This window comes from Clupea harengus, chromosome 6 (assembly GCF_900700415.2).
Source record: "Clupea harengus chromosome 6, Ch_v2.0.2, whole genome shotgun sequence".
NCBI lineage: Eukaryota > Metazoa > Chordata > Actinopteri > Clupeiformes > Clupeidae > Clupea > Clupea harengus.
In genome coordinates this window covers 31,324,394-31,346,244 of record NC_045157.1, presented here as the reverse complement: position 1 = coordinate 31,346,244, position 21,851 = coordinate 31,324,394, and the positions used below count along the sequence as shown (strand labels likewise).

Here is a 21,851-nt window from a genome sequence, read left to right as displayed (position 1 = left end):
AACTCAAAATACCTGCAAAGGTTTCCTGAGCCGTCAATGTTGCAGTCGGGTTCAGTACAGACAACCACAATCATGGGGAAGACTGCTGACTTGACACCTTCCATGAGGAGGGTAAGCCACAGAAAGTCATTGCTGAAAGGGCCGGCTGTTCACAGAGTGCTGTATCAAAGCATATTCAATGAAAACCACAATGGAAAGTTGACTGGAAGAGAAAAGTGTGGTAGGAAAAGGTGCACAAGCAACAGGGATGGCCGTAGCCTTGAGAGGATTGTCAAGCAAAGACGATTCAAGAACTTGGGGGAGCTTCACAAGGAGTGGACTGAGGCTGGAGTCAGTGCATCAAGAGCCACCACACACAGACGTGTCCAGGAAATGGGCTACAAGTGTCGCATTCCTAGTGTCAAGCCACTCCTGAACCAAAGACTATGCCAGAGGCGTTTTACCTGAGCGAAGGAGAAAAAATCTGGAGGAAGAGTGGAGAGGCACAGAATCCCAGTTGCTTGAAGTTTCCACAGTCAGTGATGATTTGGGGTGCCATGTCATCTGCTGGTGTTGGTCCACTGTGTTTGATCAAGTCCAGAGTCAATGCAGCCGTCTACCAGGAGATCTCAGAGCACTTCATGCTTCCGTCTGCTGACAAGCTTAATGGAGATGCTGATTTCCTTTTCCAGCAGGACTTGGCACCTGCCCACAGTGCCAAAACGACTGGTAACTGGTTTTCCCATGGTATTACTGTGCTTGATTAGCCAGCCAACTGGCCTGACCTGAACCTGTATTGTCAAGAGAAAAATGAGATCCACCAGACCCAACACTACAGACGAGCTGAAGGCCGCTATCAAAGCAACCTGGGCTTCCACAAGACCTCAGCAGCGCCACAGGCTGATTGCCTCCCTGTCAGACCGCATTGATGCAGTCATTTGTTTAAAAGGAGCCCTGACCAAGTATGGAGTGCTGTGATTTGAGTAAATTAGCTGATTAGAGCTCTTCTCAGGTCGACATTTCTGTATTGTAAATGTTTCATTTTAATATTTTGAGGTACTGGATTTTTGATTTCCATGAGCTGTAAACTGTAATCATAAAGATTTAAAAAAAAAAAAATCTTGAAACATGCCACTGTATGTGTAAGGATTCCAACATATATGAAGGTGTCACTTTTTTAGTTAAATTATGGAAAAAAACGATATTCAATTTTGTTTAGATACACCTGTAAATATGTCTATGGGGCCTAATAAGCAGGCACCGTCTATCGTCCTTTCTACTCCAGCGCAGTAGATGGCGGTGCACTTCCTTAAGGATTGCAATCGTCGTCATCGTGATGACGGAAGAGATCCCATGTCTCAGAACCGAACGCTTGGAAGTGTCTGAATTGTGTGTGATGGATTTTTTCTGTTTATGTATTGAGATGTACTAACTTTGCGACAGCATGGTTTTTGAGTCACTGGTGAGTGATCTCCTGAACAAGTTCATTGGTAATTATGTGGAAAACCTTGACAAGTCTCACCTGAAGATCGGCATTTGGGGAGGTAAGGCTACAACAGTAATACGTGCATATCGTACGTTAATAGCTAACGTTAAGCAGCGTTGCAAAGTTCATTTAAATTAGTGTATATAAACTACGGGTTTATCATGTTCTTAAATAGGTCTGTGTCATATTAAGCATGGCAGGCTACGACATTGAAGTTTGCTCTTGTCTAAGACGTTAGTTAGGCATCAGGACAGATTTTGAGATATTAATCCTAACATTATTATTTTAACTGCGTAGAAATATCATTTTATTTTGAGCTAACAGAAAGAATACACGCAGTTTCCTCAATTGCACTCATTGCTCAAGTCTACGAGGAACTACAAGTTCCACGAGGAACTTAACCCGAAAAGTCTTATATGTAGTTTGCGTGTGCAACGAAACTGACAGGCTACTAAGGAAATCCAACCTGAGACGAGGTTATTTCATTTGTCAGGGGTGGGGCACCTTGCAAATAACCGAAACTACGTCACGTCACGGGGTTTCTACATTTGCACACGACAAAGCACTCCAACTTAATTTTACAAAGGAGAGAATGGATACTCCATTCCAATATGATGTATAAAGGGGGAGAACAATATTTGCGCTATAGATTTGTATTAGAAAAGAGCATCATGAGACCTTCACTAGGCGCTCTATCTTCAGTCGCCATGGTCTGTGTAAGGGACCGTCAGCAAATAACACTTCACTGATCTTATCTTTCTGACTTGTGTCTATCAGTTCAAGTTCAAGTTTATTATCATATACTCATAAACAGCATTTACCAGTAATAATGAAATTCTTTGTGCCCAATGTCCGTTCAACTTAGAGAATAGATAAATAAGTTGCTATAGGAAACTATTCACCTAACATTTACATCTTCCAAAAGTACTTCCATACTTCTAACAAGTCATATTCCCTGTTTTAGAAGCTAACATCAACAAACCCTCCTTTTCTCATTCTAATGGCTGTAGTAGTTCAACATTAGAGTGTCACTTTTTGAAAAGTTGTTGAAAGTGGAAACAGAATGAATTATTACAGTGCATGCTCTGTACTGTTATTCCTTGGCTTTTTACAATACATGCATAGTAATGTACTGTACTGTTCTCTGATGACGACTTCTAATTATTATTATTACAGTGCATGCCAAGCAAAACACTTATTTAAGTTATAGGTTATGTTTTCTAAACAACAAAATACAATTTATCCAATAGACTTACATCGGGCCATTGTGACATCATAATAGGGTAACTACATTTGCATAGATAGAGGTAAAGAAAGAAAGATATGTAGTCATTATGATAGTGGTTATTAGACTGTTGCTAGGGTGATTGAGGTTGTTTTTAGGGTGTTGCAAGGGTAGTCATGTTAGTTGCTATGATGTTTGCTAGGTTGTCATTGTAGTAGTGGTTTGCTAGGGTAACTGATGTCATTGCTAGGGTAGTCATGGTGGTTGCTTTGGTAAATTAAGTGATTGCTATGCTGGCTGCTAGGATAGTCATTTTGGTTGCTAGGGTTGTCATTTTGGTCATGGTTGCTAGGATGTTGCTGAGGTAACTGAGGAGGTTGCAAGGGAGTTGTTAGGATAGACAGGGTAGTTGCTATGGTAATTGAAGTGGTTGCTATGCTGTTGCTAGGATAGTCATGGAGGTTGCTAGGGTTGTCAGTATGGTCATGGTTGCCAGGATGTTGATGGGGTATATGTGGTGGTTGCTAGGGTGTTGCTAGGGCGTTGCTACGGTAGATGAGAAGAGATGGGGAATTTGGATATTAAGATTGAGAGCAGGAAAATAAGGAGACAGATCGGAGAGTGAGTGAGTGAGTGGAGTGAATGAAAAAGAGTTGTGAGTGACCTGAAAGAAAACTGACATGAAAAGAAAAAAATAGAGTGAGAATTGATGGACAGAATAAAAATGGGAAGAAGAGTGAAAAAGGGTCAGAAAGAGTAAAGAGAGTAAAGATTGAAAGAAGGAGAGAAAATGGAGTGATGCGGAGAGATGGAGTGTAAGACTAGTGGATGGAAAGGAAAAGCGACTATGGAAGGTGGCCCTTATTTCATAGTTATACAGTTAGGCCTGAGTTTACAGGGACAGAGAACAAGGCAGCTTTCATATTGGTGCAGGTGTCATGGGGCAGCCTCATGGTGTGCGTTAGAGGCTTCAACAGACACGCTTCCCATTCACTTGAAAGGCACGACGTCATGCGTTGCAGAACTGAATTATGGTTCCATAAAATGACAACCCTAGCAACCAACATGACCATCCTAGCAACCAGCTAAGCAACCACTTCAATTACCATAGTAACAACCATGACTACCCTAGCAACACCCTAGAAACCACATCAGTTAACCAAGCAACATCCTAGCAACCTCTACCATAATCACTACCCATCTTTCTTTCTTTAACTCTGTCTTTTTCACTTTTCCAGTCTCACACTCTATACTGTCTCTGTCTTTCTTTCTTTTTATCTCTATCCTGTTCTTTATGTTGCTATCTTTCAATCTATCAGTCTTTACACATCTCTCCTCTTCCTTTTTGCCCCCCTTCTCCTTTCGTCTCTCTCTGCAAGCCTTGAATAGCGTTAATCATTTAGCGATGGCTATTGGGTCATGACATGGCAAGAAAACCTGTGGGAGGTAGAGAGCCACAAAGGCCATTACGTAATTGTCTTTGACAGATGGGCCATAAGCAAACTCTGAAGTTACTAATATTTAGTAGTGAAACCACACACACTTTGTGAATGCTAAAATCGTTATAGCGAACACCTATGTTTACAAGGTTCAGAGTTCAAATGTCTTGGCCTGAAACCTTTACAATGTCTGAGCACCTCTGAAAGGTCATCAACCTCATCAAGAGCACATTCAATGGCTTGTCTCGCAGGCTGCTGCACCTAGTTCATTTGATGGACAAGTTTGCAATTACAAGCGATTGAAGGGATTTCGTCGTTAACTTATCTTGGGGAATGGATGAGTATGTCAGAGCTAGAAGCCAGAGCAGCTTTTAACACCTTGCATAAGCTCTGGAAAGATAGAGCCATTACAACGTCAACCAAGATGTGCATTTCAACACAATTAACTGTTCAAGTTAATTTTCATTTTAAATCATTTTGCTAAATGTGTGTGGTTTTTGTTAATTATTTGTTTTTGAAAATAATAACTGGGTTAAAGCACTGGGTTTGGTTTTTATTTATATACATACTGCAACAGGGACCCAAATTTAATTAATTAAATTACTGTTACACTAGCTATCTGACAGGCTAGCAGATCTCTGGTCAGACTTGGTGGTCGCAGTGCTGGCTAGCTTACACAGCCTAAGTGGTCTCTTGCAAACCACATTAAGATTTTGGAAGATAAACAACTATCCTAAACAATATTTCCTCTACTTGACTGGAGGAATATGTACAAAATGTACGCATATTAAGTTATATTTGGTTGCTTCTATCTTTCTATCTCTCTACAGTACAGTTGCTATTCTCACGGTCAAGGCGTTATCCAGTGGAACCAGTCAGTATGATGGCTGTTTAATGAGTGGTTGGGTAGAGATTTGTGTCAATCATATTCATGTCAAGAACTGTATTCCATGACTTAAGGCCTGGCCCAGGGGCTGAACTTCTTCTCATAAAAGTCTGTTTAATTGCCGAGGAGAGGCAGTCTGCAGGGAGGCGAACTGCTCCAGGTTGGAGGGTGTGATGGTACAGAAATAGTAGAGGTCTGTTTAAAGAAGTTCATCTTTTTGAAAAAGCTTCCAAAAAAGGGAATTCCAACAAAAATGTCTTGTGGGAAGACACTCACTATGTTCTGGAAGCACTACAGCTTGTGAAATTGTACATTTTCAGTGAATATTTATCCAGATGGTCCCTTACACATAACTTATTGGTACAATTGGAGTATAATTGTATATTGTACCATTTCTATCTTATTGGAATGGAGTTCTCCCACGTAATTAAGCCAGAGTGCTTTATGGTTTCCAAATGTATGGACAATTCAAAATTGAATATCCAACAAATGTTAACTTCTACTGTTCGTTGTTAAATCACTAGAAATCCACCACAGTGAAGAATGTTCTCGTTAGTTTGAGGTCGAAACTTTAAGTTATCCTTACGTTAAGCCAGCTTTAAGAGAGATTGTACAGCCAGTCTTCTAGTTCAACTGATCGTGTTGTCTGCTATGTTATTGTGTTGCAGCGCTGCAGATTCAGCAATCTAGTTGTCTTTTCCGATGTTCCTCTATTCTGCTGTCCGAAATGGTTTTCCACCAAATGTTTTATACAATTCAACTTATCTATAATTTCCTCTTTATTTTCAGGCAATGTTGTCCTTGAAAACCTGAGGGTGAAGGAAAACGCTTTGGTGAGTCTGCTCTGACCCTAACTTGACCTTTGGTGAGTCTGGTCTGACCCTAACTTGACCTTTGGTGAGTCTGGTCTGACCCTAACTTGACCTTTGGTGAGTCTGCTCTGACCCTAACTTGACCTTTGGTGAGTCTGGTCTGACCCTAACTTGAAGACCAATCCCACTTTCCTGAAATAATGGAGAAAATTGTCAGTGACACCGAAGCCATCAGGCACCAAGAGTATCGAGGGGAAACCGCATGAGTTTGACTCCTTAGCTGTCATGCCGCATGAGTTCGATGACTACAACACATATGTGCAAACTGAGACAGCTGAGGATACAACTGGACGACCAAGAGACTAGAGCCCATAGACTAACCCGGGTTAGCTTTCCAGAGGGAGTGGATGGGAAAATACAGTGGCATTCCCAAGATACTGGATTTAGAAGGGGAAACATTTGAAGTGGAATGTGCACCCAGGGCACTGTAACAATGCCCAGCAGATGGCGCCAGACCCCATACAATTGTGATCAGGTCCTCGGTTTTTCTGACACGGTCAAGATCATCAATGCAGCCCAGAACAAAAGCTTGCTACATTATGGCAACTCGACTATTATAATTTTCAGAGATATGTCCATAGCCCAAAAAGAGGGAAACCTTTGCTTTCCACCATGAAAGGAATATAACTTTCAGGTGAAACATCCAACCACCGGTACTATGGATCTAGGGGGAGGAAGGTGCACCTTCACAATACGTCAAGCTGCTAAAAACAACCTCAGGAAATATCACCCAGATGGACTGCCACAAGACTAAACAACTAGCCAGATGGACTAATCATCCCGGCTTTGTTTCCCTGCTTTGCTGTCACGTCTTAGAGAGCTAGTCATTTGGGGGCTGACTGTGGCAGGGCAATCTAGTGGCTGACATTACTAATAATAATAATAATAATAATAATTATAATAATAATTTATTTTATTTGTAATGCACTCTTCATTCAAAAGAATCTCAGAGTGCCAATTACTAAACAGGACGTTTTAGATGCAGTAGGAAAGCGTTCACAAGGAAAATTGCTTGGGCCAGATGGGTTCTGCAAGGCTTTTGCATTTAGTCTGAATACACCACTAATGGATATGTTTCAAGCACGCAATTCTTGAAGGTCATCTTTTGCTCTGCTCAGTAGCACAGTGGTAATGCATTGCACACCTTTGCTCTGTTGTACATGGTCTAGAATGTTGAAAAGGGTCGTGTACAATGGCAAACTTTGCTAAATGTGTAACCTTTTTCTCTGTTCCCCTCTCAGAGTGAGTTGGATGTACCCTTTAAGGTGAAGGCAGGGCAGATCGGTGAGTAGCAGTCTGTTTTCTGTCTCCAAAACACCAGATGTGCTTGCAGCCATTATAGTATTTAATACAATTCATGTTTGACAACGGCTAATGAAACTGTGGACTGATTATTTGAACTACTTTGGTTTTAACATTTAAAATTCGTTTTTGGAAATACACTTTTGGAATACACTCTCACTCTGGATTTTCTTGAGCTTTATGTTCGAGTGTGCAAACATGATATCACTTCTAAAAAATGTCCAAGACAATATGCTGTCAGGATACACTGAGGATTGGGTGTGATGCTCTAGTGTCCATTTTTGTTGGTTGGTGTACAGTTATTTTAATTTCAAAATATGGACATGTTCATTCAGTGTACATCATCATCATTCAGTGGTGCGAGAAAGTTTGTGAACCCTTACAGACTCCTGAACATCTGCATAAATATGACCAAAAAGGTGAGCAGATGTTAAGTTTAAGCTTGACAAACAGCAGTTGATGGGATATTTATTCACTAAATATGTACTTATTCACTTCTTTATTGACCGCATGATCCAATATTAAATGAACGTAGTGTGAAACAAATCTGTGAACCCCTCCTTCCAATACCTGTTGTGAACTCCATGAACTCCATCCTACAGTCAGTTATTTAGTCCTGTGTTTAGACAGTCGGAGACAGTTAGGAGGAATATTAGCCCATTCCTCCAAACAGCTCCTGGTCATTATAGTCATTATTGTTAAAAGGGATCACAACAGTTATTTGAGGGAGTGGTTCACATATTTTTTCACACTATGGTCATTTAATGTTTGATCATTAAACTCCTTGGGCCAATGAACTGAAGATTCTGATTTGCCCTAGGGTCGGACTCTGCTATAAAAACATCCACACATAACTTTTTCAACTCGGTTGCCTTTGGACTATATCTGATGACATGGCAGTTTGAGTCTGAGGGGAGTAGAATCAGGGTAGTGACCGTAATCAGTGTGCCCGATGTCTCAACTTATTACCACACGGTTGCCCTCTGAGGATAGGATTGATTTGTAAAAAATAGAGACCAGAAACGATTAAACCGTTTTCCAGCAAAGATTGTAGAATAATCGACATACTCTTAACACTTAAACACTAATGTGGTACCATTTAGAAAAGCTAGTCTATGCTGCCTAAATGAACATGAATCTTCATGTCTGACAGTGTGACAATGACACTGAACATAAGCCAGATACTTTATGAAAACACAGCACTTTACAGATAACACAAACAAAGTTTGGCGATAAAGTGTAGCATTAGCTACTGTAGGCTGTCTCTGTGTCAACTCCTATCTGTACTTGGAAACACTGTGTCTGTCCTGCTTGACTGCTCACTGAGGGGAGAGGTGACAGGACAACAATCAAAAAGTTGTATTTGAAGGAAATATGAATGAGAAACAATGGAAACATATATACCAGAATAACATAACAATACAAACATTTGGATATTATAACTATTGGTACAGGGTCCGTTGTTGGAACGTTCTGAAAATGTATTTGTATTTGGGGAACATCCCTAGTCCATCCATTGACGTGGCGATATCAATGAAAAGATATAAAGGTGTGTGCAAAAGAGGACCAGTGAGCAGACGTTTACATTTTTTTATACATTGTTACTTTTTATTTGATGAACTAAAAAATAGAAGACAATTAACAGTAATTATGGCTTGTGCAAAAGTTTTTGCTCCCTTCTACTTTAAAGTCTCATAATATTAACTTTGTAGGCCTTATTTGTCAGCTTGTACTGACTTGAATACCTCAAAATACACCATGAAGTACTTCAAGAAACCAAAACAGTAGCTCTTGGAATGCCCTGCAGTCCCCAAACTTGAACATGATTGTAGATCTATGGGTAAATCTTTAGCATTATGTGCATCCAAAACACCCTAAACATCTCCAAACAAGACTTTATGTGCATTCAAAACACCCTAAACATCTCCAAACAAGACTTTATGTGCATTCAAAACACCCTAAACATCTCCAAACAAGACTTTATGTGCATTCAAAACACCCCAAACATCTCCAAACAAGACTTTATGTGCATTCAAAACACCCCAAACATCTCCAAACAAGACTTTATGTGCATTCAAAACACCCTAAACATCTCCAAACAAGACTTTATGTGCATTCAAAACGCCCTAAACATCTCCAAACAAGACTTTATGTGCATTCAAAACACCCCAAACATCTCCAAACAAGACTTTATGTGCATTCAAAACACCCCAAACATCTCCAAACAAGACTTTATGTGCATTCAAAACGCCCCAAACATCTCCAAACAAGACTTTATGTGCATTCAAAACACCCCAAACATCTCCAAACAAGACTTTTTTGTAAGCTGTGAGACCTGCCAAATGAGTGTTACTAATTTCTGACTTTTTAGGGTGCCCAAACCTTTATAGGGTGCCCAAACCTTTAAAGGGTGCATAAACCTTTATAGGGTGCCTAAACCTTTTTAGGGTGCCCAAACCTTTTTAGGGTGCCCAAACCTTTGTAGGGTGCCTAAACCTTTATAGGGTGCCCTCTTTTTAGGGTGCCCAAACCTTTGTAGGGTGCCTAAACCTTTATAGGGTGCCCTCTTTTTAGGGTGCCCAAACCTTTGTAGGGTGCCTAAACCTTTATAGGGTGCCCAAACCTTTGTAGGGTGCCCAAACCTCTGTAGGGTGCCTACACCTTTGTAGGGTGCCCAAACCGCTGTAGGGTGCCTACACCTTTATAGGGTGCCCAAACCTTTGTAGGGTACCCAAACCTTTGTAGGGTGCCCAAATCTTCACACATGCCAAAAGTACTGTTGCATTTTTTTCAAAGTTTATGACATTTTGAAGAAAGACCCATTGTTTAATGTTTATTTTCACCTCCAAAATCATCAAAATCTATATTTTTCACAGGGGTGTCCAAACCTCTGCATACAGTTGCATATGATTGTTCTACACAAATGAACTTGTGCAGAATCATAAAATATGGAAATACTGTTTTAAGTTCAGTTTAAGTTAACTCACATGTACTATAATATAAGACCGTGCCACAATCTTCGAAGTACATCAAAGTGCCTCAAGAGTTCGGTGGGTTACGGTGACTCCTCTTAATCCTGGCTGTTATGTTGTGATTGTGGCTAAGCACGGAAGTTCATAAAGATGTTCTGAGCCACTGTTCTGTTATTTTGTTTTAGGTAAGCTGAGTTTGAAGATCCCTTGGAAGAACCTGTATAATGAAGCAGTGGAGGCGACACTAGAGGACCTTTATGTCCTTGTGGTACCTGGAGCGAGTGAGTAATATTTCCTTTTTTCAGCGTTCAGGAGTACATTCATGCTAATATCATATCAAATTATATCAGCAGTTTAGCTTCTCTTCATATGCATTTTTCACGTTTCAAACCTAAAACCTCAAATAAGGGGTGGGTTTTTACAATGTCCTCGCCTTCTGGTAACATTGAATTTGTAAAAGATGTTTTTATCTTACTTTTACTCATACTTTTAATGGAAATACCTCCTCATCATCAGTTTATGACTCCCAAGGGTTAAATGTATAGTTTCGTCAAATTAGTTTCCAAGTCATTATTGCCTTACCCTATTGTATGTTGATGCTGAGTAATTCATTATTGCCTTACCCTATTTTATGTTGATGCTGAGTAATTCATGATTGCCTTACCCTATTGTATGTTGATGCTGAGTAGCGTTGTGACATCCACAGCCCCAGCTGTCCCAGAACATGTATATATCTCCCGAGTAGTCATTACATTGACAATGGGAGAGATAAGTAATCCCTCCAAAAAGCTTCAAGGTGGAGCTGCTTAAGAAACTCCACAAGTTATCTGACTCAAGTCTATCAAGGGCGTATGGTCCAATATTGCTCATGCCTTCAAATCCTGGGGTTGATAGTAAACTTAAACAGTCACAGTACAGCAGGGCCTTATGGGATTCTCTAATGTTCTGAGGGAGATGGTTCCATTCCCGGGCTGACCTAACTGAGAAAACCGTCATGGATATTACTCTGTCAGTAGTCATCGTCTATTCCAAACACCTGTGCCAATCTCCTTTCCCCCTGGTAATCACTAATGTGTGTGTTTATTGTGTGTTTATTGTGTGTTTCTATGTCTGCTATGTTCTTTAGCAATTAAGTATGATGCTGAGAAGGAGGAACGCTACTCGCAGGAAGCTAAGCAGAAAGAATTGCAGCGCATCAATGATGCCCTTCAAACTGCAGCACACAGAGGTGATACACACACACACACACACACACACACACACACACATACACTCTCCTCTATTAAATGCACATACAGGTGATACACACACACACACACACACACACACACTCCTCTATTAAATGCACATACATGTGATCCGCACACATACATACACACACACACACAAACACACACACACATACACACTCTCCTCTATTATATGTACATAGAGGTGATACACACACACACACACATACACACACACACACACACACACACACACACACACACATACACACTCTCCTCTATTAAATTGACATAGAGGTGATACGCACACACACACACACACACATACACACACACACACACACACACACATACACACTCTCCTCTATTAAATGCACATAGAGGTGATACGCACACACACACACACACATACACACTCTCTTCTATTATATGTACATAGAGGTGGTGGGGTTACTTAGGCCGACACTCTTCTAGACAAAGGACCACGAGGCGAATCAAAGGTTTCTGGAGGTGTATTTCAAGGTGCTCCTGCAGGGAGTCAAAACCAACATCAAGTAGAGGCAGGCAAAGACTAAAGATGCACCACAGTGTTACAGGTTAAATACCAGTCAATCATGGGAGGATACCTTGGGGGTGATAGGTCAACATTGGGGAAGGTTCTACAGGTCAAGGTTGGGAAGGGGAGGTGAGTGGGAGGGGATTTTCTTATGGAGGAACACACACAGGCCCAAAATGGTGGACAATGTGTATTCCTCCACCTGGGGCAGGGGGATGTCTGCTGGGGCCTTTAAACAAAGGTGCACTAAGACTATCAATAGACATGGCACACACACACACACAAACACAGGAGAACATGCCTGCAATGCAATGTAAGTCTATAAATTAATGGCAATATCAATTTCCATCAGAGGTGATACACACACACACACACACACACACACACACACACACACTCTCCTCTATTATATGTACATAGAGGTGATACGCACACATATACACACACACACACACACACACACACACATACACACTCTCCTCTATTAAATTGACATAGAGGTGATACGCACACACACACACACACACACACACACATACACACACACACACACACACACACACATACACACTCTCCTCTATTAAATGCACATAGAGGTGATACGCACACACACACACACATACACACACACACACACTCTCCTCTATTATATGTACATAGAGGTGATACGCACACATACACACACACACACACACACACACACACACACACATACACACACACACACACACACACACACACACACACACACACACATACACACTCTCCTCTATTAAATTGACATAGAGGTGATACGCACACACACACACACACACATACACACACACACACACACACACACACACATACACACTCTCCTCTATTAAATGCACATAGAGGTGATACGCACACACACACACACATACACACACACACACACTCTCCTCTATTATATGTACATAGAGGTGATACGCACACATACACACACACACACACACACACACACACACATACACACACACACACACACACACACACACACACACACACACACACACACACTCTCCTCTATTATATGTACATAGAGGTGATACACACACACACACACACACTCTCCTCTATTACATGTACATAGAGGTGATGCACACACACACATACACACACACACAAACACACTCCTCTATTATATGTACATAGAGGTGATACACACACACACATACACACACACACACACACACACACTCTCCTCTATTACATGTTTTCTATCTTCTCATGTTTCCTCTTCCCCTTACCTGTTACCTTCTCTCCATCCCCCTTTAATCATGCTGCGGGATGCAGACTCTCCGCATGGAGAGATCTTGCTTAATTTGGAAAATTATGTGTACAAAGACTCTCCCTTGGGTAGGTTTTCTGTGAATGTTATGCTCTACCTTGCTTGGCTTCACATGTGTTTGGATATATGGTGCTGATGTTCTGATCCAACCCAGTGTTTCACCTGTATGCATCCCACAGTGGTACACAGTCACCACTGAATTATAGATGAAGTTAGACATGCTGTATTATTCATGACATAAAGTTTATTCATGAACAAATGTTTTGTACATAAGCAGGCTAGAGATATCATAGTTAAATGCTACAGGCCTAAAGCTCTACGTGGCAAATAAAACACAAATACAAGGCTTGCATAGAGAAAACGGCACTCACTAACTTAATTGCTGGCTAGCATCAGTTAATTGCCACGTAGATTAGTCCTGCAGTCTTTGTCAACCAAACTGGCCCCAACCAGACAAATGAGAGGCACAATGGCTGCTGGACAACCTAGCTTCCAGTGACAATAGCCTACTGCAGTCCTTAGAGGGCAGTACATTTCGAGATTAATTTAAACAGGCAATATCAGGTCCTGTACGAGATAAGAAACTATTTTAAGATTTCGCCTTCAATATTGTTCTAATTTATGTCTCATTTATGTCTAATTTTAGGCTTTAACTGGTCATGTACTGCTTGCCTTGCTTGCCGTGACTGCATGTGACTGCTGTGTTGTAACTGCAAGAGACTGCTGTGTTGTAACTGCAAGAGCCATGTGAGAGTATCAATGACAACTAGCCATTGTTATGTCCTAACTAGCATCAAAGAGTGGTGCATCGTGATGCCATTTTTTACCCAAGCATTGATGGACGCCCTTGTCTCTATTCTTTGACTGACATGCTGAATTGTCAAAAGTTTCAAGATGTTCTATAGCGTGATCAAACAGTTGCGATGTGGACGGCTACAATGCACTGTGATGCACTCCGACTACGGTCACTTGCAGTAAGGACACGGTCTGACACTTTCAATATTGTGGTAACACTCAACCCAGTCCTCTTAGCAACTGAAAGAGCATCTGAATGAAAACATTTGGTGCCCAAAAAGCAGTAGAAGTTTTAAAAAAAGATATCTAAGCATTAAGTAATAATTAATATTATAATTAATATTATTTAGATTTTGAAGCACATTGTTTTGAGATTAGTGTATACTTTGAGATTTGAAAAGATCACTTCTGTGGGAACAGAACTTAACCCTTTGAGGAGTGCGTTTTCACTACCATACAGATCTAGAAATCACTAGAATTAGAATTAGGCATTCATCCCTAGATCTAGAATTAAATGCCATTCATAATGATCACTTGAGTTCATTATTAGATCATCAAATGGAACCTTCAGTTGGCAACATTCTAATCATATTTGTGATCGTACTTGTGATCGTAAAAACATATTTTTAAAATAACTAGACATGTTTTTCCATTAGAAAATGCAAATGTGAAGATGATGCTGCAGCAGCAGTCGTCCATTGCATATTATATACAGTAGTGGCCAAAATGATTAGAACACCTGACAGATCTGAAAAAATTGACCTTTTTTTGCCTCCAAAACATGATTTCATTTCATAATGTTCATGAAACATGCAGATGGTTGCTCTGAGCATGACAAATTTTAGATGAAGTGAGTCCGACTGTTTTTATCCATTTTTAACTATAATATTAGGTATGTCCACCTTTTGCAGCAATTACAGCAGCACATCTCTCTGGCATAGTGTCAATATATTTCCTGAAAACTTCAACACTAATGTTATCCCATGCCTTCTCCAACTCAAGCCAAAGGCTTTCCTTTGAATGTACAATAGATCTGTCAAGTTTATTTTCCAACTCGCCCCAAATTTGGTCGATGGGGTTGAGGTCCGGACTTTGAGGGGGCCAGTCCATTATTTTCAATGTTCCAGCAGATTCCTTCTGTTGCAGGTAGTTCCGGCATTAGTTAGAAGAATGTTTAGGGTCATTTTCCTCTCAGAAAATAAATCCAGGCCCAATAAGACGACTCAAGATGGTACTCCGTGCCTCACCAGAATGTTGTGGGACACTGTCTTATCCATGATTCCATGGATTTTCACTAAGTCACCTGTTCCTGAGGCTGAAATGGCACCCCACACCATAATACTACCCCCTCCGTGTTTAACTGTGGGCAAGAGACACTCATTTTTATATATCGCCCCCCTCCCTCCGTCGAACATACACTCTTCACTTGTTGGCAAACCGTTCAAACTTGGACTCACCAGTCCACAACACTTGATACCAATCTTCTTTTGTCCATTTCTTGTGTTCTTTTGCAAATTTCAGGCGTTCCACTCTATTTTGCTTTTTCAGTAATGGTTTCTTTGCTGCTATTCCACCAATAAGTCCTTTTCTCCCAGTTTCCGACGCACAGTTCTTGAAGACACTTTTGCACCATTAGTCATTGTGGTGTTGATCTCTTCACGCAGTTCTCGTGAGGTCTTTCTTCGGTCCTTAAGACTGAAAGACAGTTCTGGTGTGAATTGGTGGCATCTTGGCGCTTTAGAGTGTACTTAACAGTACTTGGACTGCATTTCAAGGCCTTGGCTATGCGGCGTTAACTCCTGCCAGCATCAAAAAGGGCCTTTATTCGAACCCGTTGCTCACTCATTAGCTCTTTCTTCACCTTAGCCATGTTCAAAGAGCAAAGAGGCTTTGAATTTATACCAATTGGTGTTGTGGCCTCATTGACAAAACTCTGATGTTACCAATCACTTAATGAGCAGGATAGGCCTTGTACATTCAAAATAATCACGCAGCTGTGTCCTAAGACTCTCGCATCACCATCAATTTAACCACGATCACACCTTACAATGATCATACAAGTAATTTGGCTTACATACAAGAAATAGGCCTAACTTGTTTTTTGTAAAGAAAATGACCTAAATCTCCTTAAGATGGCTCTATTCTATGGTTTATAGAGCATAATGATGACTTTGTAGATATTTCATTCGTTTTATGGGTATTTTAATGGCCAATTCAACTGAAACCTTAAATATGCCAAGTGTTCTAATAATTTTGGCCACCACTGTATAACCTATGGAGTTATGTGGACGTTAACACTTTGGCCTACGATAGAAAGGTTTGACTGTCCTACAACATGATGGATGGATAATAAATATGATATTTATTTATAACACGCTGCAGGGCAGCGATTCTGTAAAACTAACGGCCCAATGGAAATCTAATGTATATGTTACTAGATGTACAATTTTGTATTATTATAGTTACATATGATTTTGACAATAGGAAAAATGTTCTGTTGTCAGACTTCGTACAAAATTTCTGTGTTGTTGCTTAATGACTTCAATGAATATTATGTTTATTTTCAAGCATACTTTTTAATGTTTTAAAGAAGAACAAATGCATTTTTGGGGTACAAAAGTGACTGATCACACCTCATTATAATTATTATTATATTTTTAATTCAAGAAGTAATTGTAGGTTCATTAACAGGTTCCAGATGAGTGACCAGATAAAGCATGTTTGCCAACATCTCTGACGAGCAGTTCAACTATTTATGATTTACCATTTGCAGGAAGCATAGTTGTAGAATTGATTATGTTATACAGTGTTGTTGGTATTTGCAGTTTTATGGGATTATAAATAATTAACATTCAGCATTCGTCAGAATGGGATTTACGTATGTTGATTTGAGTGCATTTTTAACATACTCATTTTTTTTTTAATTGATCACCATGTCATTTGGTGGTATGGCCATTGATATGAAATGAATACTTTTAAAAAGAGTTGCTCCTGATTATGGCACAAATAAAATCCCTGTTTAATCTCAAAGTGCTTCGATGTTTGAATAGTGATTTATTTATTGTTTTTTTCTATGTATTTGTTTAAAATATACACACAAAGTAAAATGCAGGTGACTTTTTCGGACCTCAAAATAGCAGTCTTACAAATGGGCATAATATTCATAAATAAATAATAAATATCATAATATTCATTGAAGTCATTGAGAAACAAACTTGAAAGTTTGACTATGGATCAGTGTTCCTTATGTCAAATGTTCACACTCCTACATAACTGCCAACACCATCATATCAATCTTTGGATTTCAAATACATTTGTAATGCATAAAATAAGTTTATAATATATCTATAAATTGTCTTTGTTAAATGAAACGCATGTAGGTACAAAACACAGTAAATATTGGTTTTTTTTAGGTGTTTCCACAGATGTGGTCTTTTGAAATCTCAAGGTTTATCCTGATCTCAATATAGTGTCATTGAAAATAAAACTTATATTAATTGAAGTAATCGGGCAAATTTGAAATATGGATATGATAAAGATGTGAGAGCTGTGTACTACATATAAACAATATTTCAGAACCCTAGGTAATTGCCAACACTGACATTTCACGCTTTGTATTTTCACGAGATTTAAGGCATTTGATTTCTTGTATCAATGTATAGCTTCACCACCGCTCCAAATTGCAGTCTTGTTGCTGATTTAAAAACCTGTAGATACTAAATACAATTCATACCGATATTGTCAGAGGAAGGAATTCTTACTGCAATGATACTTGGAAAGGCGTGAGAACCCAACTTCACACATCATTGTTTTTGTAATTGATGAAGATGCGTTAAATCTGCTCTCAGATTTAGACTCTGCAGACGGAAGTTAGTGATTCTAGAACATTCCATCCCAATATCCTCAACTGTGATGATAAAGTCACTGATGATGTCACTGATGATGTCACTGTGCACACTTTGGACACTGCAAGAGGGAAAATTCGTGTGAGGGTGCCTTAATTCAAATGGACTTTTTTATTTACCAACGTTTGGTGTTGGGCTCTGAAATTAGGCCTGTGCCCATATCTGGAGTACGTGTATACACACATTTATGTGCCCATATCAGGAGTACGTGTATAGTATACACACATTTATGTGCCAATATCTGGAGTACGTGTATACACACATTTATGTGCCCATATCTGGAGTACGTGTATACACACATTTATGTGGCCATATCTGGAGTACGTGTATACACACATTTATGTGCCCATATCAGGAGTACGTGTATAGTATACACACATTTATGTGCCCATATCTGGAGTATACACACATTTATGTTCCAATATCTGGAGTACGTGTATACACACATTTGGAGAAAAACTAAGCACAGAGGCTGTATTTGTAATTTAACTAATCGCACAGGATTTTGAATGTGTTTTTCTATCAGGCTGTGTCATTTTCTCATGTTTATCTCCTTGTCTCCTTTCCTTTATGGCTATTCCATTTCAGTGGTTATTTCTGTCCAACTGACATTCATCTGTGGAGAGTGTCTTCACTCATTCATCAGTAGAGTGTGTGTCTTCACTCATTCACCTGTAGAGTGTGTCTTCATCTATGGAGTGTGTCTTCACTCATTCATCTGGAGTGTGTGTCTTCACTCATTCACCTGTAGTGTGTGTCTTCATCTATGGAGTGTGTCTTCACTCATTCACCTGTAGAGTGTGTCTTCACTCATTCACCTGTAGAGTGTGTCTTCATCTATGGAGTGTGTCTTCACTCATTCACCTGTGGAGTGTGTCTTCACTCATTCATCTGTAGTGTGTGTCTTCACTCATTCATCTGTAGAGTGTGTCTTCATCTATGGAGTGTGTCTTCACTCATTCATCTGGAGTGTGTCTTCACTCATTCATCTGTAGAGTGTGTGTGTCTTCACTCATTCATCTGTAGAGTGTGTCTTCAGGTCTTCACTCATTCATCTGTAGAGTGTGTCTTCAGTTCTTCACTCATTCATCTGTAGAGTGTGTGTGTCTTCACTCATTCATCTATAGAGTGTGTCTTCACTCATTCATCTGTAGAGTGTGTCTTCACTCATTCATCTGTAGAGTGTGTGTGTCTTCACTCATTCATCTGTAGAGTGTGTCTTCAGGTCTTCACTCATTCATCTGTAGAGTGTGTCTTCACTCATTCATCTGTAGAGTGTGTCTTCACTCATTCATCTGTGGAGTGTGTCTTCACTCATTCATCTGTAGTGTGTGTCTTCACTCATTCACCTGTAGAGAGTGTCTTCATCTATGGAGTGTGTCTTCACTCATTCATCTATGGAGTGTGTCTTCACTCATTCATCTGTAGAGAGTGTCTTCATCTATGGAGTGTGTCTTCACTCATTCATCTGTAGTGTGTGTCTTCACTCATTCACCTGTAGAGAGTGTCTTCATCTATGGAGTGTGTCTTCACTCATTCATCTATGGAGTGTGTCTTCACTCATTCATCTGTAGAGAGTGTCTTCAGGTCTTCACTCATTCATCTGTGGCGTGTGTCTTCACTCATTCATCTGTGGTGTGTGTCTTCACTCATTCATCTGTAGAGTGTGTCTTCAGTTCTTCACTCATTCATCTGTGGCGTGTGTCTTCACTCATTCATCTATGGAGAGTGTCTTCAGGTCTTCACTAATTCTGCCCTCTTTTCTCACGTGTGCTCTACATGCTAAAGGACAAAAACATAAAAAACATAAAAAAACCTTTAGGAAATCTAAACACACCAAACAAAAGTCAGGTATGTCAGTGTGTGTGTTATGCCTATGTACGTGTGTGTGTGTGTTTGAGTGTGTGTGTGTGATGCCTGTGTACGTGTGTGTGTTTGAGTGGGGTGGGTTCTTGATTCTGTGCCTATGTGAGTGTGACCTGATTTTTAAGGATGTGTCAAGAAACTCTTTTCCCTTCTTGAGCTGAATGGCTATACAGCTCCAGAGACATAGAGACATGGCAGACATACTAACAAGTCTGCATGTGTGACTTTTGGTACCATTTAGCCATAGTAACTGTTTGGGCTACAGTTGAAGAGAGCATTGGGCTTTCATTTGGGAAGCTGTTTTAGTTATTTCCATATGATCCAGAAAAAAAGTAATGCTGTACTGAAAATATGTGCAACCACTTGATTTAACTGGTTGTTCCTTTTCAGAGAATCCGCAAGAGGAGAAAAAAGACTCATTTGTAGAGAAACTTGCCACTCAGGTCATCAAAAACGTACAAGTGAAAGTCACCAACATCCACATCAGATATGAAGATAATGTAAGTTGTGTGAATTAAGTGTACTATCCAGTGTGTTATGTAATATACACTAAATTAAGTGTACTATCCAGTGTGTTATGTAATATACACTAAATTAAGTGTACTATCCAGTGTGTTATGTAATATACACTCATTTTTTGCTCTTTTATTGTAGGTATCAAATCCACAAAAGCCCCTTTCAATTGGTGTGACCCTTGCAGAGCTGAGTCTGCAGGTGTGTGTTTGTGTGTGTGTGTGTGTGTGTGTGTGTGTGTGTGATAATTGGCAAGAGTTGTTCAATGGTGACGTAACTGTTCTTAGGAAGAGCAATGTGTTCTTGTGCATTTCAGACTACAGATGAGAATTGGAAGGCGTGTATCCTTGATGAAGCCTCCAAAATATTTTATAAGGTGAAGGCAAACATTATTATTGGTCAAACAAATGAGATTTAAATGTTTCTTTTCATTTCGTTTAACAACCCCCTTCCCCTAATCCGCAGCTGGGTCGTTTGGACTGCCTGTGCATGTACTGGAACGTGAACAGCCCTACCCTGTCCTCCGGGTCATGGGAGGATATTGTGGTAGTGTACCCCATACATTCATCATTCTCACTTCACGTCTCACTGTTGAATATTGTGCCCTTTGTATCGTCTATGTTTAATCTCATAGAACCATATTGGTGTCAGTGTGCAAGCATAGGCGGAGATCCGGGGGGGGACGTTGCCTTGCCGGACATTTGTGTTCCTCTGTGTATTTTAAAAACGAGTTTTTACGTCCCTGCATGTGAAAAAATGGCAAAACTTCGTTGCGGGGGGAGGGGGCGGGGTCATCTGCATTTTTTCTGTGTCCCCCCCCCCACCGGAATTACTCTCTGAAATTTTACTGTGTATTGTCCCCCCCTACAATGAAATGGGATCTCCGCCCCTGTGTGCAAGTGTCTTTCACTAGGAGCAAAAACGTTTTGTGATCGGGGAAAGCCAGTATGGTATTTTCATATCATGCACACACACTAAATCATGGTGAAATGACTTACACAGGGGTGGGGGTGGGGGGTTGCTTCAACTGCAATATTACAATATCTCAGCTAAACTAAGATAAGTTCAGAAAAGCTACAAATTTGAAATTGAAATACTGAATATTAAATTAGTTTTTCTCATACATAAACATAAAAAACATCCTCAGTCTGCTTTTCAGATGTATAAAAAGACACTGTCTGGATCGCTGTTTGGATTTAAATGAGCAAATACTTGATTGGATAATTCAATCATCAAATGCAAATGAAGTCATAAATGTTATAAAATGCAGTTTTCTGGATCTTTTTGTTGATATTCTGTTTCTCACTGTTAAAATACACCTACTATTACAATTATAGATCACACATTTCTTTGCAAGTGGCCAAACTTGCAAAATCGGCAGGGGTTCAAATACTTATTTTCCCCACTGTATCTCTAGCTTAGGGAACCATCTTAACAGTTTGCAGTTGCCTGTGTGTGATTAACTCATGTTAATATGTGTGAATATGAACTCGTCAACATAAACTCGTTAATAT

General features: G+C 39.9%; 1 protein-coding gene across 1 annotated transcript in view; it reads left to right on the top strand.

Annotated features, from left to right (window-relative positions):
• Positions 1–1,299: 1,299 nt before the first annotated feature.
• The window catches only part of vps13c (vacuolar protein sorting 13 homolog C), a 127,745-nt gene continuing 107,193 nt past the window's right edge, over positions 1,300–21,851 (top strand). The window contains exons 1-11 of the mRNA XM_031569761.2: positions 1,300–1,523; positions 5,805–5,848; positions 7,129–7,171; positions 10,347–10,442; positions 11,288–11,389; positions 13,264–13,326; positions 19,747–19,809; positions 20,215–20,324; positions 20,479–20,538; positions 20,654–20,713; positions 20,803–20,883. Coding sequence (XP_031425621.1) covers positions 1,424–1,523; positions 5,805–5,848; positions 7,129–7,171; positions 10,347–10,442; positions 11,288–11,389; positions 13,264–13,326; positions 19,747–19,809; positions 20,215–20,324; positions 20,479–20,538; positions 20,654–20,713; positions 20,803–20,883 — 822 coding nt within the window. The 5' untranslated portion in view covers positions 1,300–1,423. The remainder of the gene's footprint in view (positions 1,524–5,804; positions 5,849–7,128; positions 7,172–10,346; positions 10,443–11,287; positions 11,390–13,263; positions 13,327–19,746; positions 19,810–20,214; positions 20,325–20,478; positions 20,539–20,653; positions 20,714–20,802; positions 20,884–21,851) is intronic.